At 36.4% G+C, this 26,514-nt stretch overlaps 1 protein-coding gene across 1 annotated transcript; it reads left to right on the top strand.

The window, feature by feature from the left end:
* Positions 1-1,580: 1,580 nt before the first annotated feature.
* LOC137408791 (uncharacterized) lies at positions 1,581-26,514 on the top strand. Its single transcript, XM_068095377.1, has 7 exons — positions 1,581-1,694; positions 6,815-6,976; positions 9,677-9,804; positions 16,144-16,240; positions 18,848-18,928; positions 25,358-25,396; positions 26,128-26,514. The coding sequence occupies exons 1-6, from the start codon at positions 1,667-1,669 to the stop codon at positions 25,363-25,365; spliced, it is 504 nt and encodes a 167-aa protein (XP_067951478.1). The 5' UTR covers positions 1,581-1,666; the 3' UTR covers positions 25,366-25,396; positions 26,128-26,514.

Here is a 26,514-nt window from a genome sequence, read left to right on the forward strand (position 1 = left end):
AGCACTTTCTATTGAATAGTTGCTCAGTTATCAGAGGTAATAAATGAATAATGATGGACATTGTTATAGCTACCCATATTACACCCATGTTACACCCATGTTATACCCATGTTACACCCATGTTATACCCATGTTACACCCGCTCATATGTGGACAGATAAGGTGTGATTGTCTGCCTTATCATGGAGATGATAAATGCCTTCACGGAAATGCATAAACAAAAATTTGATTATCATGTTTTTCCTTCGAGTGAGGAACAAGCAAAGATGTTCCTTATGAGTTATCATGAAGCTAGTGTATACTTACTCAATGTTTATGTTTAATTTGCTCTGCAGATGCAAGTACAGTGGCAAGTTGTGCTCTCCATGGTTTCCATCAGCTTATCTTATTATTGTCTTTCAATGTGTATCTACTTCACATTCACTGTAAAGATGTACAAGCTTTATTGTTCGCTAGTTAGAGAAAGAATGGTATCCTTGATAGACTATTTGAGGAAGCGTTGACTAGAAAAGAATGCATTTATGAATGAGGGAAGGTGCTTTAGGATTATTCCTGCTTGTGAAATACGCAGAAACTATTTGAATGATAACCTTTTACTTTTCATAATCTCAGAAAAATTGCCACATTTTTGTGGAATGAAGTGGTATACGCAACAATATATAATAACTGAGTCATACAACCGCTCTTCATGACCAAAATTTGATTTATCGTCCAAAATGCCATTTTTTATACAATATATTATTATTACAATATTCCTCAGTTGGTCTTAATGCCATTCACAAGGTCGATCTTTGTTAATCCAATCTGTTACTCCTTCTGCACGTTGATAAATGGCCAAGTTACAACTGTAGAAGCCATAGCTCTAGAGCCGTGTCAAGGCTGTATATTTACTCTATCTTTTTGTGTTAATGATATGATACAAAAAGTGTCATAACACAAAAGTGTGTAAGCAGCATCTAGGAGTTATCTCCTAATGTAGGGATAGTGCCAGTCTCAACCATTGATGATCATACACCTCAACCTTATCATAGATATTCCTTCACAAACGCAAAAGCAGCCTAGTTATATATAGCTTATACATTGTGAAAATACTTTGAATTATATCCAATGGTACAGATACGCATATCATACAAATAAAACACGAGTTCAGCTTGCGCTATAGACAGTTGGCTTCACATTTCCTTACATTAAATTCTTGAAGGCTTCTTGGGGTTGCTCTCATAAAAAATTACTATCGACCTATTGACCTACTATTGGCCTCAATTGGCTTCCTGATTCGATTTGTTATCATTCGGGTGCCAAAGCCTTCCTATCGATGACAATGAGTGGCACCTCCCGGAGTTGAATGGAATTAGACTTGACATGACAAAGTTATTAGAGGATTAGCGGTAAGTGTTAGAGAGTGAGGAATGCTGAGGTGGCATACCTACCGCATCCACCGGTCATGTGATCTCAGTTCATGAGCGCTGCAAGCTGTTACTTGTGAGTCATTATTGCTGGAAATGGATAACACAGAGTCGCCTGTATAATAATATGCGGCGAGTTTCCTGTTGCTGATGCACTTGTAGCATTTGGGGACTCGCTGACGGTGTTATGACAGTAATCGTCTTTGTCACTCTCCGCGGTGACGTTTTGATTGATAAGAAGAAACACTGCTGAGACCTAGATGGGTGCTGAAATAGCGCAATTACATTGTATGTTTGTATTGTATGTGCTGGTCATGGTGATATTCCTGTGTAGTGCAGGAGGTTCTGCCTTACGTTTATGCTGCTTCCATGAAGAGTTATAAATAGTCACCTGATAGCTCTTTACACTCAATCAAATCTTTTACCGACCTCGACCCCTATATTTCCACCGACCTCGACCCCTATATTTCCACCGACCTCGAGCCCTATATTTCTACCGACCTTGACCGCTATATCATGTAACAACTGTACCCACTGTTTATTCTCATACACCACCTTTAAAGCTCCTCGAAGTCTTTCTGTTTTGTAAATGAAACTGTTTTTGTAACTTCTAGCACCTTTCTAGTTCTCATCAAGTTTTTTATTTGTGGAACAAATTAAAAAAATGCAGCATTTTCTTGTAGGACTCTTTGCTCTTACATACCGCAATTAAACGTAGAAAGCAGATCTTGGCGTGAGTCAACTTCACATGTGAAGGTCATACTGTATCTACGTATAGGTATTCAGATCAGAGTGAGGTTTGCTAAGCTGTGCACTGTTCTCTGTATCTCTATACACAGCTATACCAAATAAATAGCTTAATTTACAATATGCAATGAACACTACAAAATAAGTATACACAGGTCAGCGTAATATCACTGCTACTCTTCCTCGCAAAGCTTTCTTTCGCTCGCATTCATCACCGCTGAACAATTCCGACTGAATTGGGGCAGGAAAAGAGTAGTTGTGTTATCGGACACAACTCTCTGCACTCATTCTATTTTTACTGTAAACAAATCCACGCGGCTCTGCTGCTATTCATGTCGATAAATTTAAAGATTTTATAGGCATATTTTGCTCATTGTTCTGAGCGCATGTGTGAATCATTTATCTATAAATACATGTGTTCTTTGGAGGAGATATGTTGCACCCGCTCAAGTATCCAGCCTGTAGCTAAAATGCCAAAGTGGGTTCTAGTTGGTTATTTTGAATCTGGGTTTGTACTTTGTCTACTTCCCTCCATTAGTTCAGAGAGTTGACTAAGCCGCTAAGTTGTATCTGAACAAGTGCTTACTTAGCTGCAGTCGAGTCACTGATTGAGTTAGGTATATTAGTACTTGGAATTAATTAACAGGCAGCAATCTTATTGATTAAGTTTAGCCGATGCCGTTCTTATGTATTCTAGTTAACAAGTTGACAGCGTACCGAGCTAATCTCTATGTTAGTGACACCTGTGAGGAATTATTTTGTATTTTTATCAGTGGTTTGTCGTATTTGTCATCACAACATCTAAAAGCTAGTTGCAGCCCATCGTCGGTGTTTAGCTGGGACGTCACCTCATATATTCGTAACACTCACATTCTGGGCTTAGAAAAGTGAGCTAAAATATAGCAAATGCATGAACTATGATTATCCTATCTATAGTTGATCGTTATTGGCTATAGAAGCATTCTCGAGACATCCAGCCAGCTCTGTTTGAATGTTTGCCAGGTTGTTGATGGATTAGTGATAACAGAATGGACCAATCGTCATAATTGTCATTATGTAAGCTTTCAACAGGCCCCTAGAGGAGTATAATCTCAGCAAAGAGAGTACCCGGCTCTCTTCCTTTTACCTGGCTCAATGACTCCGTTGTTGGTTGTTTAGTTTAATAATTAATTGCTGTTCGCAGGGAGTTAAACAGAGAAATCTATAATTCTTGTAAGGTCGAATAGTAATTACGTGCTTGGACTGTCTTATACCGCTGCTGATCATCCTGGAAAGTCAGCCAGTTCTAGTTTTACTTGTCTTTTAGTAGCGAGTCTATCCCCACCTCAGCCGGGGTCAGCGAGGCAAGGGAAGGGATTGCCCCCTTGCCTCATTGACTCCAGCACATTGCCTCAGACCTCTCTCGTAATCACCCACCATTTGCTAGTTTGTTTGGAGTAGAAAGTGGCTGATAACTCATCTGCTATCTGTCAGATGTAACAGATTTGCTAGAGGTAACACGGGTAGCCCAGGTATTATTGCTAGTCAATAGTCTGTTTGTGATCTGTTCTCACTAGGAGTATTGCATGTATGGTATTCTCGCGGTAACCAGCTGCTATAATACTCTATTTCCACTATACCGAAATTGAAATTTATTGTTACTGCCAGAGAAGTTTTGAAATTCTGTGCATCTTTTACCTTGATTTGCACCTTTTTGTTTCCATCTGGGGACTGACATAATTTTTAAAGTTTTAATTATTTCTAAAGAAATTTTTGGTGGAGTCATGGTAACATACAGTTTTAAAATATTAGTAATATGGCTTGTTTTAAAACAGACTGACATGTATATTCACATGTCTTATTCATAATACATGCTCCTGCCCAATTGTATTCTGGCCTAAGAAATTACTGCGTATTACATTCTTTTTCAATGTTTGGTAGCGATGATAGCCTCAAGCGTTTTTGCAAAACGCAGTAAAATGTCGTTGACAAAATTAGCCAATGAGGTACAAGAGATGCAACGGGACTCTGTACATACTAGGCATCGTGGCGAGAATTCAACAGCACTCACATTACCAATAGTAGGTCGATGAAACTGTCTATTTTGCTCATACGTGAAACTTTGATAATTGTTGGCAAGTCCATAGAACATCGTAAGATTAGCTTTTGTATTCACCACCTTGTCTCCTTCAAACCCTGAATACTGAAGCAATTTACTGTAGTTTCCATGCCAGTTCTGTGTTAAGGTCGGTTGCACTGGTATGAAATTATAAAAATTTTAATTATTCATTCATTCTTTCATGTTGCAGTTTTATCAGCTTTAAAAACTATTTTACATGAAATTTCTAATGGTCATATTTGCTTTACCATGTTGATGCTGCTTTATGGTAACGTACAGATAGATAGTTTAGCCTGGCTATACAATTTCTATGTATTCTCAACAAGATTTATCCTTGAGATTGCGTCGCAACAGTTGTACTGAGGCTATTTCTATCGATCTGTGCTCACGCGTGTCACAAATTTGGGCGCCAAAAGGTAACCAAATGATATTGACCCTTTGTCATGGTCAGGAACTCACACTAAGGACAAACCAGTGCTAAAGAGTAAGTGTTGAGGAGTCTGGGATTTCAATTGACAGCTCTCTTTGCAACTACTGTTCACCAGATGATTGACAGCTCTCTTTGCAACTACTGTTCACCAGATGCCTGTCTTTCAATTGACAGCTCTCTTTGCAACTACTGTTCACCAGATGCCTGTCTCTGAATTTGTCTTCATTAGTATCGCTTTGTTTTCCATAGCACTAGGCAATAGACTCACTGCTCGCAGCTCTGTATAATTGTGTCGTTTGAATGACTAGGGCTATAGTCCCACCCATCAGTGGTTGTACTTAAAGCTTTCCTGGACGTAATTAACACTTGTTTTTGCTTTGCAATCTTCAATAGACATCGCATTGATTACTTGTGAAGTCCTCAATCACTCTAATTTCTGATTTTTTTTCTCCACTACCATATACCACCAGTGTGTTATAATTCCTAAAAAAAGCCTTTCCACTCGAGCTATAAGCTCTCGCAGGATGCACGAGTTTCTGTTTTGGTAGTCAACCTCATCATTGTAACTTCCACCTTTGTGTTCTCAGATATGGCACAGGAAGTATTCATTCGTAGCCGAGTCTTTACACTCTCTAGCTGAAGATTGTCATTATGTTACTATTATTATTATATATGACGTAATGAGTGGTAATTGTTCTCTAACTCATTTGGGGTGTATGAAGTGTGATTATGAGTCTGTTCATTATCTTGGTACTCAAGGAATTTTATTGTTGACCTGAGAAGAATGCGCAAGGCTGAAGCACCCTGGAGAAATGAACTGAGTTGCGAGACTCTACCACTAGCCTTGTTATATGTTATACTATTATATGTTATACTGTTATATGTTATACTATTATATGTTATACTATTATATGTTATACTGTTATATGTTATACTGTTATATGTTATACTGTTATGTTATACTGTTATACTGTTATGTGTTATACTGTTATATGTTATACTATTATATGTTATACTATTATATGTTATACTGTTATATGTTATACTATTATATTTTATACTATTATATGTTACACCATTATATGTTATACTGTTATATGTTATACTATTATATGTTATACTGTTATATGTTATACTGTTATATGTTATACTATTTTATGTTATACTGTTATATGTTATACTGTTATATGTTATACTATTTGTTATTAGAATTTTTAGACTTGTTTTTAAGCTTCTTTAGATATCAAACAACTCTAATGTACGCAAATAGCGCTTGTGTCAGTCGGAGTCTCCATCTCTGCAGATTCGCCTGCAAATTTGATTGATAATTGTTTAGTTTGCTGCAGCCCTTAGAGTACGACTCGACTTGGGTGAGTAATATAACACGTTAGGGTATGACTCGGGGTTAGTAATGTAATACTTTAGGGTATGACTAGGGGTGAGTAATATAACACTTTAGGGTAGACTCGGGGTGAGTAATACAATACTGTAGGGTACGATTCGGGGTGAGTAATATAATACTTTAGAGTACGACTCGGGTGAGTAGTATAATATCTTTGATTTGGTTATTACAGAAATTTCTAGATTTTCAGTAAGTAAATCTAGAAATTTCTGTGGTAATCTCATCATAGGAGGGGCCTGTAGTTACACAGACTGTACTTGTCTGTTTGCCTTTGTCACTTCACAAGGTCAACCCTTTTAATTTGTTCTGTGACATTCCATTCTAGGCTACAAACACCCAAGTTATAACCATAGATATAGTAAACCCATATATAGGGTTTATTATATCTATGGTTATAACCATGGCCACCTTGCCAAAGTGATGTCAAGGTCGGTCACAAAATTCTGATGTATTTTTATATAACCGATAAAGGTCCCCGAAAGTGTCACGCAACCGTTGTGTGGAATCAGTTCTTATATAATGTGGGTCTCTTTCCATATTCCTTTAATGCATAGACTTATTTCGATCCCATATGACTGATAGACAGGGTTGGTTCTTGAAGCCAACATATTCTTCATCTAGTCAGCAGGCTTGAGTATTTAGTATTTGGTTATTTGTATTATTTAGTATCATAATCAGAACACTCTTGGCATTCATCTTTTGAAATTGTGTTGATGCTTTGCTGTCCCCAGGCACCTACAACAAGGATACGCAGTGTATTAGCTGTCCTGAAGGTACATTCTCTAACGAAGACTCGTCTACACAGATCTGTCAGCAGCATGCTAGTTGTCCCAGGTCAAGCGTCGAAATCTCTCCTGGCAATCGGACAGCAAATCCTGCGTGTCAACCTGAAGGTATGCTTACTCAAAGGAAGTTTTCTCCTATTATTATTCAAGGTAGGACAACTTGTAATTTTAAATTGATTTATTAGAAAGACACGATAGGCCAAATCTTGGTCGATATTAATAGGTCCTCCAATAAAATTGTTATCGCTACATTGCTGTTTTTGCCAGCATATCTTTAACTTAGTTCAGTGAAAACTACCTGTTTTACTTTTCGCAGCTGTTCTGTTGATGTATTTGTACGTCTAAGAAAAATACACTGAAAGCCGTTCATTTTTTCGTATTTGCTTTTATTGACACTACGTGTTAACTTCGTATTGGGGACATTTGTAGCTACTGTAGGTGTGTTATCTGTAGCTACAGTTGGAGTGTTGTCTGTAGTTACACTAAGTGTATTATCTGTAGCTACATAAGGTGTAATATCTGTAGTTACAGCAGGTGTATTTTCTGTAACTACATTAGGTGTATTATCTGTAACTACAGCAAGTGTATTATCTGTATCTACAGCAGGCGTATTCTCTGTAACTACAGCAGGTGTATTATCTGTAATTACAGCAGGTGTATTATCTGTAACTACAGCAGGTGTATTATCTGTAACTACAGCAGGTGTATTATCTGTAAATACAGCAGGTGTATTATCTGTAACTACAGCAGGTGTATTATCTGCAACTATAGCAGGTGTGTTATCTGTAGCTACAATAGTGAGTGCTGAAAGGCCACGCTTGCACAGCCATGTTTCCATTTGACAATTATCTCCCTTGATGACTTTACCGATTGCTGTATCCATTTTGTTCACATTGTGATGCTCTTTTCGGAGTTGTTTGTGTCTTTTAGCTATCCGCAAGTTAAGGCTTGGCCAATGAAGTTGTCATGTCAAGTTCGCCTTTATTAACGCTTTTCTATTTTGAAGGGAAATAAAAAATATTACATCAATATTGTGTCGGGTTTCCAAAGTAGAAAGCGCATCCATTGCTGATATGGTTAAAGAATAGAGAAAGTATGATATTATGATGCTTTATTATGCATCTTGAGGGGTTGACTGATGTTCTAAAAAAGAATCAAGGAGATTGACCCACCAGAAGCTGAGATATAGCCAAACACAAACGACACGTCGGTCTACCAAAAGACATAAGTGTTTTGGTAATCCTCATATTAGCATCAATATATGACGTATGAAATCGACTTGTGTGCCATTGGTCAATTAAGCCAACTAATGTGCCGCTCTTATAACAATCACGGCGTTTTAATTGGTTTAATCCCTGGAAGTATAGAACAATCAAATCGGGCCTAACAATCAGTGCTCTGAGAATTCCGAACCAGTCCCTCTGACGTGTAGATTAGTTTTAGCATGAAATAATTACACGCATCTATTATTTCGCAACATTTCGCTATCTTGCTAGTTCAGCTCAGTTTTTTTGTTCTCCCACTTAGCTTCCCTATTCAGACTCATCTTTAGCGCTGTTCAGATTTTCTTATAGCTATTAAATGGAATCAATTAAATCAATCATCAATCTCGGTTATCATTTGGAATTTTATATACAAATTATATTAATTACATCATTTATTCTATGCACAGTTATATTATTATTTTGTATAATATGCATTATGATTATTATATTAATCATAAAAAATAATTTCTTAATTTAATCATAAAAATGATCATAGATAAGATAACAGATAAATGGAAGAATCAAATCAAAAGTTATCATTTTCTTTTCTTATAGCAAGAGCAGCATGGTCAAGTTATTCTTTTCAAAATTACGGCTGTAGTGAACTTACAGTCAGTTAATAGTGACGTTAATCATGAAAATCAACTGAATGCCCGCAGTAGGTACAAAGTAGAAAGATGATGATGAACAAAAATTCACATTCTCATTTCTTATTCTATACAAACTGCAAATGACGGATATCGTATAATATAGACTATACACGTGCCTTTCGTTGAACAGAGGATCTTCGGAGTATATCCGTGGAGATAAGAGTTAAAATTTGAGGCACAATAGTCCAAATCTGCTCTTCTGCTTTGAAAAATCATGAAAAGGGGTTGTGGGCAACTGCTTTTACCACACAAAGTTTGCCTGGTTTTTCTGAGAAACCAGAGCTAGTCTGTAAATTCTTTACTATCGCAAGGAGTGTTTCACATCTCGTAGCCTAAAACAATCAGTATACGCAACTGAGGTAAGGGTGCACAACTCCGGCACATGTCCAATAAGTCGATTTCATATGTCACAATTCTCGGGATTTTCAAACGGTTTTTCCTCTGATTCGTTATTAGGTAGACCTGTGTTTGGCTGGCTATATCTCAGCTCAGCTTCTGGTGGGTCAATCTCCTTGATTCTTTTTTTAGAACATCAGTTAACATCTCAAGATACATAATAAAGCATCTTAATATTCACACTTTCTCTATTCTTTAAGCATTGTAAAACTGATTTGAAGAAATATCAGCATTAGTGTTAACGGCAACATGTTCATGTCAATAGCAGCATGTTCATGTCAATAGCAGCATGTTCATATCAATAGCAGCATGTTCATGTCAATAGCAGCATGTTCATGTCAATGGCAGCATATTCATGTCAATGGCAGCATACACCAAACATGTAGGTCCGTGCAATGGTCTGAAACATCCCCCAAGTCAGCAAGGTTTTGTCTATTATCTGTTGTCACTATAAATTACTTGAGCCAGTTGTGTTATAGTAGGTATGTTTCCTATAGGAAAACTGTCACCTGGGAGTATCACTGCGATTATTTTACCATCACTGCTTGTCCTTGTCATCATCATCTTCATCATCATCTACATCATCTACTGTCGGAAGAGGAGACAATCACAAAACAAAAGTTCTGTGAGTGTTTACAGTACAGATTACTAAAATAGGTCAAAACTTTGAAGCCTTGAAATAGTTGTTATACTTTACCCTAGACCAGAGAAGACTCGGCTGCTTAGGATAGTTTTGTATCTTTGCACCAGCGGTTTAAGTAGGATCACGGGCTTTTGATCGCTTTGTGCGGATTATGTTACAAGCCTAATCGCAAAGTTGTCGAGTTTATTAGTTTTTGACGCATCATCAAAATGCTGATAGAACCTTTTACTAACCGAAAAATGGAAAATGGCTGCTGACAGAACAGTATTTTCTAATGTCACTCTGGATGAAGTTCTTGGTAATAAAAAAATATTAGAAAGTTTCTTTTTCTCAGCAACAAGAGCTTTACACTTCAACCATTCGTTTTCTATCCACAACAAGTATACAGACTATCAGACTCAGTATACTGCAATCATTATGTCTTCAGCTATCTTTAAAACATCACTGTTTTGAAAGGAAAGATAAAATTATTTACCCATGTAATTGATTTCTGTTTTTTGATCAAGCGCTGCAAGCTTGGAAATTGGGAGGACTCGCGCTATTCTAAATTTGTTCACAGTCGATAGAAAGTTGTTAATACTAGAGATGCCCCGATTCTAAATTCACCAGCCAATTCAGATACCGATCCGATATACCGATTCTTATTGAAAAATAATCCGATTCAGATCTTTTGTGTTGCATAGATAATTGTTCATTTTATTTTAGAAAATATAAATATTAGAGCTGCACAATGGTCGCGTTAATTAAATGATTAACGCGATCAATAGAAATACACGATTAACTGAGTTGAGCCAATTGCTCTTCAAATAAAATGCAACCGAGGTGATGATCATGACGTGGTTCCTTTGTATTGTTTAATATATAACATTAACATAGCAAGTTACTACCATTTAATTTACTAACAAATAAATAATATGACAAGCAGCACTTTCTTACCAGTTAGATACAACTACAATTATTTCGCGCTCAACTATGAAGACACTAAGTGAGTCACTAACATAAAACTTGTTTATACAATGATACAAGCACCGTGCCGATATATGTAGTTGCAATCGACCATGTTGTTAGTTGTTTGAACATGTTTCTAGGTAATAGCGACAAAAGCGATTTCAGTATTATATAATATCTTAGTCCACTTTTTGTTAGTATTTAGGTAAATTATAAATGCATTTTTTTTTTTTATAAATCACAATCGTATTTCAGCTTTATAATGTTAGTAATATAAGATTGACACTTTATTCGAACATGAAAGTAAAAAGAGTCCTCCGTACGGTATTTCCATACGTTGTTGGAAGCATACCAAGAAAGTGAAATGCAATATATGCCAGAAAGATTTTGTCTACCACCACAGCATATCATCACTGAGATATCATCTAACCAATTCTCACCCTACTGCTTAGAAATCACAGACAATCAGCCACCACTAATCCTCGAGTCATTTAACTAGAGCCTCAACTCTCATCTGGTTTAGTTATTGACTTGCATAGACTATTTTCATACTCATAATAATTATTAAATTGTAAATTATGTACATTGTACATAACATGTACTCATGTTAACAATAAATTTATCAAATATAATTAATTTTATGTCGCTGAATGATTTGTTTTCGAATATGCAGGTTGTTGCTAGATTAATGCGAAGTTTAATTGAAGATTAACTGGTTCGTAGCTCAGACCAGTTATTAATCGGGATTAATTTTTGTAATCTTTGTGCAGCTCTAATAAATATTAATGTTCATGTTTGTATTTATTTATGGAAAAAATATATATATATTCACATACTGCCATACCATGCATGTAGTAACAAAATCATTTATTTTTCATATTATTTGTAATTAATAATAGTAATTATTGTTCGTAGTACAGCTCTCTCTCTGTCTACAAATTTAGAGCAAATCAATTATTGCTTCTTTTAATTGTTAGTGATTCGATTCTCTTAGTGAGAAGACTCTTTTTCCTATCCCTATCAATGTAGCCAGTTGTACTGAAATGGGATTCACTTGCCACATATGATGGAGGACAAGCTAAATATCAATAAGCCACTGGGGTTATTTTAGGAAACCTGCTTTGATTCTGGTTCCAAAACTGGAGTGGGTGGAAACAGAACTCGTTACTACCATTATCAATTGCGAGCACATCTTCAGCAAGATACGTGCGCAGTTCTTTCTGGACTGCACAGTCTGAGTTATCCTGTTCATCTCTCTTTTCTGCTTTCTTAGATTGTAGCACTTTATGTAAGGAGCCCCACATGCTAAACCTTTGCCGCTTCTTTTGAGGTTGGTCACAGCTTTTGTCAGAATTATTTTCATCGGCAATGCTCACTGCTTCAGTGACATTTGGCTTCTTTTCACTCAATGTTAAAGACAGGATTTTATCTGTGGCCAACTCTACAGCAAGCGCATCCAAAAATTCTGCTTTGAATCTTGGATCCGACAAGGTGGCGACCATGTATGTTCGGTTAGAATATGCTGGCTGAAACCTGCGTGCCAATTTGTTTGCCATTACTTCTTTTGCAGCCTAAACTACACTGCCACTTTCTTGGTTCTGAAGCTCAAGTTTCAAAATCTCAATAAACGGAATGACCTGAGATATTGATGAGCTGTTGTGACTAAACTCCTTAGTTGTTTGCTGAAATGGTTCTAGCATGCGTTAGAGATTTTCTGCAATTATACAATCAGTGTTAAGAAGATGTACAGGAAGCCCATACTCGGAATCATAGCCAACTAATGCTTTCTTTTGCTCAATCATTCTAATAATCATATTGTACGTAGAGTCTCACCGAGTGGCAACATCTTGCACCATTTTGTGAATTGGACAGTGATAAGTCTCCTGCATCTCCTCAAGGCGGTCGTTAGCCAAAGATGAGCGTCGGAAGTGGCCAGAAACTCATCTCATCTTAGCAACAGTGTCTATTATATCATCTTGTGCCTTCAACCTTTCTTCCACAACTAGCTGCAGTGTATGTATGGCGCAAGGTACTCCAGGTAGTTTAGCCTTCCTCAAACCTGCCTTTATATTTGCTCCGTTGTCTGTTACAACACCGTGTACTTGATAAGTAGCGATGTTCCACTCATTCAGAATGCCTAGCAACGCTTCGCTTATTGCATCTCTTGTGTGGCTCCCTTCAAAGCTACGAGCATTCAAAATCCTTGGCTTGTTAATGACATCAGTCTTACTTGGAAGTTGGCAATGAGCTGATAGGGAAGTCATCGATCCCCCACCATTATCTCTCGACCAGATATCAGTTGTGAAACTGATATACCTATTCAATTCAAGCAATTCTGTAATCATCTTTTGTAGTTTATGTTGGATCTCCGCATCATGTTTGGTATTTCCTTCTCAGTGAAGAAAGTCCTGCCAGGTATTTTGTATCTAGGCAAAGCTTCAGCCATCAATAATTTTAATTCCTCATTTTCAACCATTGAAATTGGTTGGTCATCACAGGCAATCATTTTGCCAGCTAATCTGGTAGACTTCACAGCATCTTTAGAATCAGAGCCCCATGATTTGACTGCAAGAAAAGCTTCAGTGATTTTCGGTTGTTTGCTAGTAGTACTAGTAACTGCAGCCTGAAGTTTCATAGCTTGCCCAGCTTTTTCCTTCTGTTGAGCACAAATAAATGACTGATACAAACACAAATGTTTTCTTTTTAAATGGTTAGAAAGGTTTGTGGTAATAAAGTTCTTTTTGTCAGCACCTCCCCTACTAACAAGCTGTGCACACTATAAACACTTTGCCATTGATGGCTCATCTGAATCAGTTTCAAAATATTCCCAAACTTTACTCCTTAAAAGTTGACTTGCAATAAAATTCACATTACATTCACAGTTGGTCCTTAGCTATTCACAGTTGGGCCTTAACTATTCACAGGTGGTCCTTAACTATTCACAGTTGGTCTTTAGGTATTCACGGTAGGTCTTTAGCTACTCACGGTTGGTCCTTAGCTATTCACAGTTGGTCCTTAACTATTCACAGGTGCTCCTTAACTATTCACAGGTGCTCCTTAACTATTCACAGTTGGTCCTTGGCTATTCACAGTTGGTCCTTAGCTATTCACAGTTGGTCCTTAGCTATTCACTGTCGGTCTTTAGCTATTCACAGTTGGTCCTCAACTATTCACAGTTGGTCCTTGGCTATTCACAGTTGGTCCTTAGCTATTCACAGTTGGTCCTTAGCTATTCACAGTTGGTCTTTAGCTATTCACAGTTGGTCCTTAACTATTCACAGTTGGTCCTTGACTATTCACAGTTGGTCCTTGACTATTCACAGTTGGTCCTTAGCTATTCACAGTTGGTCCTTAGCTATTCACAGTTGGTCTTTAGCTATTCACAGTTGGTCTTTAGCTATTCACAGTTGGTCCTTAGCTATTCACAGTTGGTCCTTAGCTATTCACAGTTGGTCTTTAGCTATTCACAGTTGGTGCTATTCACAGTTGGTCGTTAACTATTCACAGTTAGTCTTTAGTTATTCACAGTTGGTCTTTAACTATTCACAGTTGGTCCTTGGCTATTCACAGTTGGTCCTTAGCTATTCACAGTTGATCCTTAGCTATTCACAGTTGGTCCTTAGCTATTCACAGATTTTCCTTAGCTATCCATTGTTGGTCTTAGCTATCCATTGTTGGTCTTTAGCTATTCACAGTTGGTCTTTGACTATTCACAGTTAATCCTTAGCTATTCACAGTCGGTCCTTAGCTATTCACAGTTGGTCTTTAGCTGTTTACAGTTGGTCTTTAGCTATTCACAGTTGGTCTTTAGCTATTCACAGTTGGTCCTTAGCTATTCACAGTTGGTCCTTAGCTATTCACAGTTGTTCCTTAGCTATTCACAGTTGGTCTTTAGCTATTCACAGTTGGTCCTTAGCTATTCACAGTTGGTCCTTAGCTATTCACAGTTGGTCTTTAGCTATTCACAGTTGGTGCTATTCACAGTTGGTCGTTAACTATTCACAGTTAGTCTTTAGTTATTCACAGTTGGTCTTTAACTATTCACAGTTGGTCCTTGGCTATTCACAGTTGGTCCTTAGCTATTCACAGTTGATCCTTAGCTATTCACAGTTGGTCCTTAGCTATTCACAGATTATCCTTAGCTATCCATTGTTGGTCTTAGCTATCCATTGTTGGTCTTTAGCTATTCACAGTTGGTCTTTGACTATTCACAGTTAATCCTTAGCTATTCACAGTCGGTCCTTAGCTATTCACAGTTGGTCTTTAGCTGTTTACAGTTGGTCTTTAGCTATTCACAGTTGGTCTTTAGCTATTCACAGTTGGTCCTTAGCTATTCACAGTTGGTCCTTAGCTATTCACAGTTGTTCCTTAGCTATTCACAGTTGGTCCGTAGCTATTCACAGTTGATCTTTAGCTATTCACAGTTGGTGCTATTCACAGTTGGTCGTTAACTATTCACAGTTAGTCTTTAGTTATTCACAGTTGGTCTTTAACTATTCACAGTTGGCCCTTGGCTATTCACAGTTGGTCCTTGGCTATTCACAGTTGGTCCTTAGCTATTCACAGTTGATCCTTAGCTATTCACAGTTGGTCCTTAGCTATTCACAGATTATCCTTAGCTATCCATTGTTGGTCTTAGCTATCCATTGTTGGTCTTTAGCTATTCACAGTTGGTCTTTGACTATTCACAGTTAATCCTTAGCTATTCACAGTCGGTCCTTAGCTATTCACAGTTGGTCTTTAGCTGTTTACAGTTGGTCTTTAGCTATTCACAGTTGGTCTTTAGCTATTCACAGTTGGTCCTTAGCTATTCACAGTTGGTCCTTAGCTATTCACAGTTGTTCCTTAGCTATTCACAGTTGGTCCGTAGCTATTCACAGTTGATCTTTAGCTATTCACAGTTGGTGCTATTCACAGTTGGTCGTTAACTATTCACAGTTAGTCTTTAGTTATTCACAGTTGGTCTTTAACTATTCACAGTTGGCCCTTGGCTATTCACAGTTGGTCCTTGGCTATTCACAGTTGGTCCTTAGCTATTCACAGTTTATCCTTAGCTATTCACAGTTGGTCCTTAGCTATTCACAGATTATCCTTAGCTATCCATTGTTGGTCTTATCTATCCATTGTTGGTCTTTAGCTGCTCACTGTTGGTCTTTAGCTATCCACAGTTGATCTTTAGCGTCCCCATCTACTCATAAGGTTACCGGGAGTCTTCAAGTTTGATGCTTTCATCTATACAGCGATGAGAAACTTCTGAAAGCTTACATCATTCTCTAATCCGTAAAGAACATTGTGTTGTTTTCAGGATCTTTTGAGTATAACTTTATTGCTTTTTGCGCCTAAAAATGAACTTTTAAGTTCTCTTTGTTTCAGAGACAAAAAAATAACCTTAGCACCACTAGGCGAGATAGCGAGAGCTGTTCCCTTGACAAGCTTAATATCAGCCCCTCTGAAGTGGAATCAAGTACACGTATGTATATGTGTTTTTATAGCTCTCCGTAGACACGTATGTATCTGTGTTTGTTATATCTCTTTTTAGCATGTACAAGGTAGTAGAAGATCTTTAACAACTATAACCAAGTGAATATGTTATAATGGTTTTTATTTTATGTGGAAGCAAATGTGGAATGTGACTTAAGACACATAATAATAATAATAATAATAATGGACACCTGGTAGTAAAAATTAGATAATTGAAATGTGATTTTTAAAAGACCTTGTGAATGTTCCAGGTGGTCTTAAGATACTATTTCTAGATTGTTTCTTGGTATACATTTTTGGTTTTTCCGTCTGGTCTCGAATAGTACAAATTTTCAGGATTGTCAACCCTTGAGCAGCCTACATAAAGTTTACCATGAGAGAACACAACTTCCATAGGATTCAGCCCAACCTTTAGTGTTTGTCCTTAACACTTATTCACAGAGATTGTAAAGCTGAGTTTGATTGCGAACTGAAGTCTTGAATTGAAATGGCAGATCTGCTGGAATGAGGGATACAGTAGACGCTCCTATAACGTAAATTCCAGATAACGTAAAAAAATTATGGGAAGTTTTTGCTATCTACTACGTAAAGAATTCTATATAATATAAAATGTCAAGTGAGTTCTAAATTTTGATTTGAATGTTAGTAACTTTGGCGGCATTCTAGTTTGTCATAATTGGTCGTTAAATGTGTCGGTAAAAAGGCGAATAGGATTGCTGCGCAATTGTTCATAAATACAAAGGCCTTCAATTGGTGCAGGTGTTACAGCGTCGTTCTACCAGTCTTTACGTCACGAGTTGGAGTGTCGTCAAAAATTATCTTTACCCTAATCTTGACCCCTGGATAGTGGTAGACGACGAACAGGTAGAACTGCTTTTTATAGTAAAAAAAAATTTTGTTTAGTCGTATTGTAGACGTACAACATATTTGTTATTAGCTTTACTTCGCAGGATAGACTTTGCTGTTTAGAAAAATAAGCAAATCGTTGTATATGAATGTCAAAAATGTGCAGTCCCTATCAACTGTTGTAAATTTACCACAATCATCATCTATAAAACAAGTGAGATTGATCATAAAAATGAAAAAACTTGTCGATGCAAACCAATAATTCTGCAGTTGCGGTACAGCCCACAAGTTAACAGAGTTAAGTAAAGTTTTTCCTCTTTGCATGGTCAAAGGGGTGAGTTTGGAATGATCTTGGAACGGATTAGGCAATTTATATGTATTTTGCTGTTCTTATAACGTAAATTCCCTATAACGTAAGCATTCCCGGAACGGCTTGTTCACGTTATAGGATTGTCTACTGTACTTGGGATAAACACATTTTCACCTTGATATTTGCTGTCATAATGGTGGCCTCTAAAACAAAGGCCATCATCTGTTTATTAACTAATTGAGTCTCATAGCAAATCTTTGGTGTGTCTAAGTTTCTGCGAAAATTAACTCAGTACCTTCTTTTGAAATAATATTATGAGGAGGTAGCCCTGCAGGTTGCTGGCCATTAGAAATTCTATTGGTTAATGATTTCATCTGGATCAACCATCTTGTTGAATTTTACATTATTAAATATACTGAGCTTGGAGGATTAGTTTATAGGGGTCTGCAACCTTTTCCACTCAGAGAGCCATTTGGGCCTGTTTTCTCCAGGAAACAACGCAGTGGGAGCCGCAAACTCCCTGCGATATAGAAATTAGAAAATACATAAATATTACATGTAACGTTTTTTTTAGCTTCTAACGCTTTTATACCATGTTTACACCATAAAACGAAAAGGTGTGGCATGTATAATGATTTAACTGCTGAGAAAAAAAATTACACTTTTGCAAAGGACAATAAAATAGCTAATAATAACTTGATCGTGGCGTGAAAATATTATGTTATTTATAAGGTTACTTTCAAGAAAAATTGCAACTTGATGTTTAATTTAGTCCTTCTTGTAACAAACGCCGAACTTAAATTATAACTGCAGCAAATGTCATTCATGCAGCGATTGTTGCTCAAATTAGCCGTACGCATCAATTCCTAAATGGCCTTTTTTCTCTCATCTCCTTCTCGATATTTTTTAGCCAAGGCTACGTGTTTATTCTGAAAGTGTTTTGCAACATTGTACTTTTTGTTTGCAAATTTTTCATTACATATTAAGCAAACTGGTGAACCAGTCTCATCAGCAATGAAAGCAAACGAATCAGCTCACGTAGGATTAAACGTTCTATTTTCCTGTCACATTTCTTTTCTTAGTATTTGCCATCGTTTGCCTACCTGGGGTAAAAAAATCAAGAAGTGTCGTGCCGGCTGGTATAATTTTGGCGGTTTTATTGGCGCATAAATAATGACGCATAACAAGCGACAATGATTTATCACCATAATTACAATTTTTTAAATGATATTACAAAATCTAGTGATAAAACATTCATATTTTTATGAATTACACAGCATATGGTAAAAAAATATAACGTCAGAGGAATGCGCAGTTAGGCGGTGAAAGAGACGCATGCTGCGCCGGAGCCGTGGGTTGTTAGCCCCTGGTTTAGACGGAGTGGACACACAAGCATAATTTACATTTATAAATTAGATATTAATAACATCCACATTTTAGATGAGTTAGAGGAAATCTATGTCCAAGACAGTATAGACTCCTTCTCTGATGCCTCTATATCATCTACTATACACCAGCCAGGTTAGTGTTTAATTTAAACATGGACAATTAATAAAGGCAGCTCACAAACAGTAACAGGTACTGTAGTTACCATTGGCCAAGTTCAATATTTAACCAATAGAAAAATTGGCACATTTGGCTTAAATTTGAGTAACTTAAGCTAGTAACTAACTACAATATTAGTCGCGAAGCCAGCTTGTAATCATTACATGTGACATTACGTGTCATGATCTCTCTCGCAATCATTACCCAGAAACATGATTATAGTTACCAATAGTAGTTTCGTAGTGGTTTAGAGTAGTGTAGAGTAGTGGTTTATAGTAGTGTAGAGTAGTGGTTTAGAGTAGTGTAGAGTAGTGGTTTAGAGTAGTGGTTTAGAGTAGTGTAGAGTAGTAGTTTAGAGTAGTGTAGAGTAGTGGTTTAGAGTAGTGTAGAGTAGTGGTTTAGAGTAGTGTAGAGTAGTGGTTTAGAGTGGTGGTTTAGAGTAGTGTAGAGTAGTGGTTTAGAGTAGTGTAGAGTAGTGGTTTAGAGTAATGGTTTAGAGTAGTCTAGAGTAGTAGTTTAGAATAGTGTAGAGTAGTGGTTTAGAGTAGTGTAGAGTAGTGGTTTAGAGTAGTGTAGAGTAGTGTAGAGTAGTGTAGAGTAGTAGTTTAGAGTAGTGTAGAGTAGTGGTTTATAGTAGTAGTGTAGAGTAGTGGTTTATAGTAGTGTAGAGTAGTGGTTTAGAGTAGTGTAGAGTAGTGGTTTAGAGTAGTGGTTTAGAGTAGTGTAGAGTAGTAGTTTAGAGTAGTGTAGAGTAGTGGTTTAGAGTAGTGTAGAGTAGTGTAGAGTAGTAGTGTAGAGTAGTGGTTTAGAGTAGTGTAGAGTAGTAGTTTAGAGTAGTGTAGAGTAGTGGTTTATAGTAGTAGTGTAGAGCAGTAGTTTAGAGTAGTGTAGAGTAGTAGTTTAGAGTAGTGTAGAGTAGTGGTTTATAGTAGTAGTGTAGAGTAGTGGTTTAGAGTAGTGTGTGTGTGTGTGTGTGTGTGTATTTTCATCAACAGAAACAATACAGAAAAATAAACTGCATATTAGTAAATATATCAGGTTAATTACAAATTAGTGAGAAAATGAAAAGAGTGTAGCAAAATTCACTCAACCTGATCACGATATAATGATGATGGAGCCATAGGTGCGCTGTAGCCCAGCTAATGTTGCGCAAGCCCCAAAAACAGTCAGCAGAACAAAGGCAGGCCTCAGCCCACCCTAGTCAGAGAGACAGGAGATAGCATTTTACTTGTTTTTTAAAGTCAAATTTGTTTACAATTTTCTTCAATCTGTCAGGTAACTTATTCCAATAAAAGGTTGTTTGATATTGAATAGTTTTTTGCCCAGCACTAGATGTAAACAAGGGAATATGAAGATTTAGAAGAGAGTGACGAGTACTATAAGAGTGTGTTGGTCCCCCATTCCCAGATGAATAAAATACAGTATGACCCCTTAGCCGCAGCTTTAACGTATATAACTTATCTATAGGTAAAATATTAGTTTGAGTAAACAATTCTTTTGATGGATAGTCAAAGGGTTTATGACATATAATTCGCACTAGCTTTTTCTGAAAGACTTTAATTTTATTTAAAAATATGTCAGGCGAATTGCCCCAAGATTCGAGGCAGTAAATAAGTTTAGAATTCACCAAGGAGTTATATAATGTAATCATTATTTCTCGTGGGAAGTACTTTGATAACCTATAGAAAAGTCCAACCGCTGGACGAAGGTCCTTTAGTATGTTAGATATATGAGTAGACCAATTCAGATTATTATCAAGCCAAACACCTAGGAATTTAAAATGATCAGTCTGTTTTAATATGTTATTTCCTATATGCAGAGAGTGCATTTTTAAATTAAATTTGTTCTGCGGATTTTTCATAAGCATATAATTAGTTTTCTCAATATTAATTGTGAGTTGGTTACTGATGCACCAGCATCGGAAGATTTCCAAATCTTCATTTATCTGAGGTAACATGCTGTTAAGGTTACTTGATTCTAAAAAAAGAGTGGTGTCATCTGCATAGAGAATAGGTTGTAAGTATTTTAATGATTTGCAAAGATCGTTTATATAAATCAAAAACAGTGTTGGGCCCAAAATTGAACCTTATGGAACCCCACAGGTTACGCGTTTTTCAGTAGATAGTACACCACTAATTTTTGTTCGTTGAAATCTGTCGTGTAAATAGCTTCTAACCCAATTAATACTTTGACTACTGAAATTTAATTTTGTTAGTTTTTGTAAAAGTATATCATGGTTAATATTGTCAAATGCTTTGCTAAAATCAATAAAAATTCCTAACACACTGTTTCCTTTGTTAAAAGCCTCAAAAGTTCTATTCGTAAAAGCTGACAAAGCGTCAGAAGTCCCAAGTTTTGCTCTAAAACCAAATTGATAGTTATTCAACAAGCTATTTAGTTCAAGATAGTTTGTTATTTGATCATTTACTAGCCTCTCTAATATTTTGCTAAAAATTGATAAAATAGATATAGGTCGATAATTTGAACATAGAACACGATCACCTTTTTTAAAGACAGGCTTAATTCTAGCAATTTTCATTTGTTTAGGAACCATACCTTGAGTAATGCTATTGTTAATTAACTTAGTAAGAGGGATCACTAACGACTGGCTAGCTGCTTGTAAAATTTTACCAGAGATATTATCTAGTCCTGAAGCCTTGTTGGCTTTAATGGACTTTATTACACTTTCCACCATACTACTGTCAACAGTTGACACATTAAAATGTGCGGCATTCGAACGCGAGTAATTTTCAGTAGAGTCGGATCTTAAGTTTTGGAATTTAGAAGCCAGTTGATGTCCTATATTACTGAAATAAATATTTATTTCATTTGCTATCTCAAAACTATCACTTGATTCTGCAGGCAGCTTGCTTGTAGTTTTAATCTTTTTAGGCTCTCCAGTATTAGATTTTTTCAATATCTCATTATTTATAATTTTCCAAACCTCAGTAGGGCTATCGCAGCTTTCAAATGCTAATTTGAAATAATTAGCTTTGGATTTTCGCAACTCACTGGTGAGCTTGTTTCTTAAAGCCACATACTTAGCTTTTAGCTTGGTATTTAGAGGGGATTTTAAAGTCTGTTTAAATAGCTTGTTTTTATGCAATAACTGTTTTTTTAATTCAGAAGTAACCCAAGGTTTACTTTTCCTAGCAGACCCATTAATTTTCTCTGATTTGACGGTTGTAAAGCAAGCAATAATTGATTGCAGTTGAGATAAAAATTTGTTATATTGAGATTCAACATCAGCAGTGTCGATATCCCATTTTACTGCTTTCAAATGTTCAGTTAGATTTTTATAATGAATAATCTCAAAAGTCTTTAGTTTGTCCTGACCATCAGGCATTTCATTTTGGTCAACAATTGCAAAACTAGGGAAATGATCGCTAAAGTCAGCTTCAATAATTCCAGAAGTTATTTCCAATGCATTTTGATTTGTTAATATATGATGCAGACAAGACCATTTTTGGAGATGTTGAGTAAAATGTGTAGGAATGTCAATTAAGTTTGTTAGGTTATATATTGCTAATAAATTCAAGTAGCTCTCACATGTCTGCGGCTCAAGGGTATCTATATTTATGTCACCTGTGATAAAATGAGTGGATGAGCAAGAATATGAAGAAGATGATAAGAATCGCTCCAGGCTGTGTAGAAAATTATTTACATCAGAGCTGGATTGTCGGTAGATAACAGTTAGAGTGGAATTGTGAAAAGCCTCAGTACCATCCCCCATCACTCTGACAGAGTGAACGTCAGCACCATTGATCTCCGCGAACTGCTGCTCGACTGCCAACCCACAGCGCACAAAGACTCCAGCACCACCACCTCGTGCATTACGTTGTGTACCTGTGAAATTATAATTGTCAAGTTTAAAATACTGAAGTTCATTGTCATAAAGCCAAGTTTCAGTTAAACAAATGAGGTCAAATGAAAAATCAAGCGTGTCTAATAGATTTTCAAACAAATCAAATTTATTGCGAAGGCTTTGACAATTTATATTTAGTATTAAAAAAGAGTAGTGTAGAGTAGTGGTTTAGAGTAGTAGTTTAGAGTAGTGTAGAGTAGTGGTTTAGAGTAGTAGTTTAGAGTAGTGTAGAGTAGTGGTTTAGAGTAGTGGTTTAGAGTAGTGTAGAGTAGTAGTGTAGAGTAGTAGTGTAGAGCAGTGGTTTAGAGTAGTAGTTTAGAGTAGTGTAGAGTAGTGGTTTAGAGTAGTGGTTTAGAGTAGTGTAGAGTAGTAGTGTAGAGTAGTAGTGTAGAGCAGTGGTTTAGAGTAGTAGTTTAGAGTAGTGTAGAGTAGTGGTTTAGAGTAGTGGTTTAGAGTAGTGTAGAGTAGTGGTTTAGAGTAGTGGTTTAGAGTAGTAGTTTAGCACGCCTTTTTGCAGACTTTGAGGCTCCGAGTTCAAATTCAAGCGGATTTCTCTTTCTTAGATTTTATTTAACTAATTTTAATTAACTGTAACTGAACACACAAACGGCAGACAGACCAACCCTGAGATTTGTATATATATAATAGATGCCCAACATTGCTCAGGTAATACAGAAGTCTTTGTTTGGAAAGTGGATTTTTATTTAACATATAACAACATTTACCATCATAACCTTTAAACTTCATATCATGAGAAAAGTGTTTTGTGCAGTTCAAATGAATTAAGAGGAAAGCTAAAACAACTGTAAAATGTGAAATAATTACCAGGTATTGGGCTAAATAAAGTATGATTTGTTACAATGATTACAATGAAAGTGAACTGATACTGATACAATTAAAACAGAATGATAAAACAAATTAAAAATCATGAATATGTTGAAATGAAAACCACAAAGAGTACATAGAAGTGTATGTCTGTATAAAAAAGTTTACTGTTGCCACAGAAGCTATTCGTCAAAATTTTGAATATGACAGTACTGGTACCTCTTGATGGTTGATACTATTACAAACTTAAAAGTTGGATATCAAAATTAAATACAATTGTGAAGGTTTTGAGGGTACATTGTTTGACCAAACCCAGAGAAAGTGTAGAGGCAGCTAGTTCCTACTCGAGAATCTCCATGTGAACATTTTTTAGTTTTACAATTTCTAGCGATTGCCCTTAACAATAATTGAAAATTGAAGATTTAAATTGTGTTGTTACAGTTGCGCTGTAATGGGACATTTGAAATTGAAGAAGCACAATCAAAAATTACAAATAAAGAAAAATGAATACTGGATTATGAAATTGGTTTTTTTTTAAATCAAAGGAAGAACAAATGAAAAAGGTTAATTCATAATAAAATGTACATATTCAGCTTTAATAGCGACACCATAGATGAGCGGCTTTGCATACTCGATGTTTGCACACTTGCAATTGCAATCGTTGTGAGTTCAATTCCAGAATGGCGGAGCTTTCTATTCCTAGATTTTAATTGCTATAGCTGGTCACAGCGACGAGAGAAAACCAAACACCGACAGGAAACAAATGAAAGACAAACATCGAGATTTATATATATATATATTTACTAGCTGTACCACCCGGCGATCCCCAGGTAATAAAAAAGTCTTTGGACAGAAATTTGATTTGTATTTAACATATGACAATGTGTCCCATTCTAACTTTCAAACTACATATCATGAGAGAAGTGTTTTGTGTAGTTGAAATAAATTACGAGAGAAAATAAAAACAACTGTAAAGGTTTTAAAACTTTGTCAAGCAACTGTACATTTCAAGCTAGTAGCCTGGCATATTGCCAATGGAAAATTCCACAAAGCTAGTTAATAAGGCTAGGCTTCCAATGACGGTACTCCATGACTTTGCGTCTGCATTGTTGTCCAGCTACAGCTATTCTAACTATGCTATAGCCGGACAATCAAACCTACAAATAGACATACGGACAAACTTTGAGAAATATATCTTATATTATATCTATATATATATTTCTCAAAGTCCGTGGGTTGGAAATCCGTCTGTTGGAAATCCGGCTATAGCTATTATTAGAACAGCTGAGCTAGACAACAATACAGACTGAAAGTCATGGCTTACCGTCATTGGAAGCCTAACCTTATTAACTAGCTTAGTGGAGTTTTCCATTAGCAATATGCTAGGCTACTAGCTTGAAACGTACAGTTGTTTGACAAAGTTTTAAAACCTTTACAGTTGTTTTTATTTTTCTCTTAATTTATTTCAACTACGCGACACACTTCTCTCACGATATGTACTTTGAAAGTTATAATGGCAAATGTTGTTATATGTTAAATACAAATCAATTTTCTGTCCAAAGACGCTTCTATTACACGGGCAACGCCGGGTGGCACAGCTAGTATATATATAGAATATAGATATAAGATATAAAGATTGTTCTAGCAATCCTCAAGCATGCTTCATTTTGGCCAAACTGATGTTTTCCTTGACAGGTTCAATTATTGTATTGTAGGCACTTAGCAGCAGCTGTCACGTCTAGAGGACTTTAGAGGTAAGGACATTTTTGTGCATACCAGGTACAGTAGACGTTCTTACAACATAAATGACCTTTCCAAGAAGGTGTACGTTGTAGGAGGTTTACATTATAAGAACAGTAAAATACATGTAAATTGCTTAATCCATTCCAAAATCATCCTAAACTCACCCCTTTGGCCCTTCAAATAAAATACTAAACCTTTTTTTTTAATTTGATGATTGCCAGTTACTGGGGTATTATTGGAACTAGTAGAACTTTGATGATTGCCAGTTACTGGGGTATTATTGGAACTAGTAGAACTTTGATGATTGCCAGTTACTGGGGTATTATTGGAACCAGTAGAACTTTGATGATTGCCAGTTACAGGGGTATTATTGGAACTAGTAGAACTTTGATGATTGCCAGTTACAGGGGTTTTATTGGAACTAGTAGAACTTTGATGATTGCCAGTTACTGGGCTATTATTGGAACTAGTAAAACCTTTCTCCTTATGAATCACTTTCATTTTGTCCATAATTATGGTAAGTTTATATCAATCTATGTCTTTCTATTTGTTTCTCCTCATCCATCTCTGTCAGCTTCATCAGCTTCCTGCAGTTCATAGTCAAGGTACTTGTGTGACTATTGTGACTGTGTGACTATTGTGACTGTGTGACTACTGTGACTGTGTTACTATTGTGGCTGTGTGACTATTGTTACTGTGTGACTATTGTGACTGTGACTGTTGTCACTATTATCTTCTGTAGGTCTAGGAAAATTAAGTCAGAGGTTATCTAGTCAGAAACTAGATGAGATGATGCAACGACTGAAGACGCAACTCATACTCGTGTTCTGCATATCTACTTGCCTTTTCTACCTGCTTGCACCTGCCACAATGTCGACTTTTTATGACATCGAACAAATATTCTATGTTCACCATGCTCTCTGTGCGACAATAGTACGTTTAACAGCTTTTCATATTTCTAAAATCTCTTCATTTAAATTGATTACAAATCAATTCTGTATGATATGGTTGATATTTGTTTTTCTCTGAGCTTTGCTCCATTTTCAATCAACGTTTAAGTATCAAAATGTTCTGTTTCATGCCATGCATTTGTTCTAATCGTTATAGTTTTTCAAACAGCTGTATTTTT

Source organism: Watersipora subatra, chromosome 11 (assembly GCF_963576615.1).
Source record: "Watersipora subatra chromosome 11, tzWatSuba1.1, whole genome shotgun sequence".
In the NCBI taxonomy this organism is placed as follows: Eukaryota; Metazoa; Bryozoa; class Gymnolaemata; order Cheilostomatida; family Watersiporidae; genus Watersipora; species Watersipora subatra.

Coding starts and splice junctions, on each gene's coding strand:
- LOC137408791 (XM_068095377.1), top strand. CDS start 1,667: ATGGGTGCTGAAATAGCGCAATTACATT. Junction 6,977..9,676: donor TCCTGCGTGTCAACCTGAAG/GTATGCTTACTC, acceptor TGTTTCCTATAG/GAAAACTGTCACCTGGGAGT. Junction 16,241..18,847: donor TGAAGTGGAATCAAGTACAC/GTATGTATATGT, acceptor TCCACATTTTAG/ATGAGTTAGAGGAAATCTAT.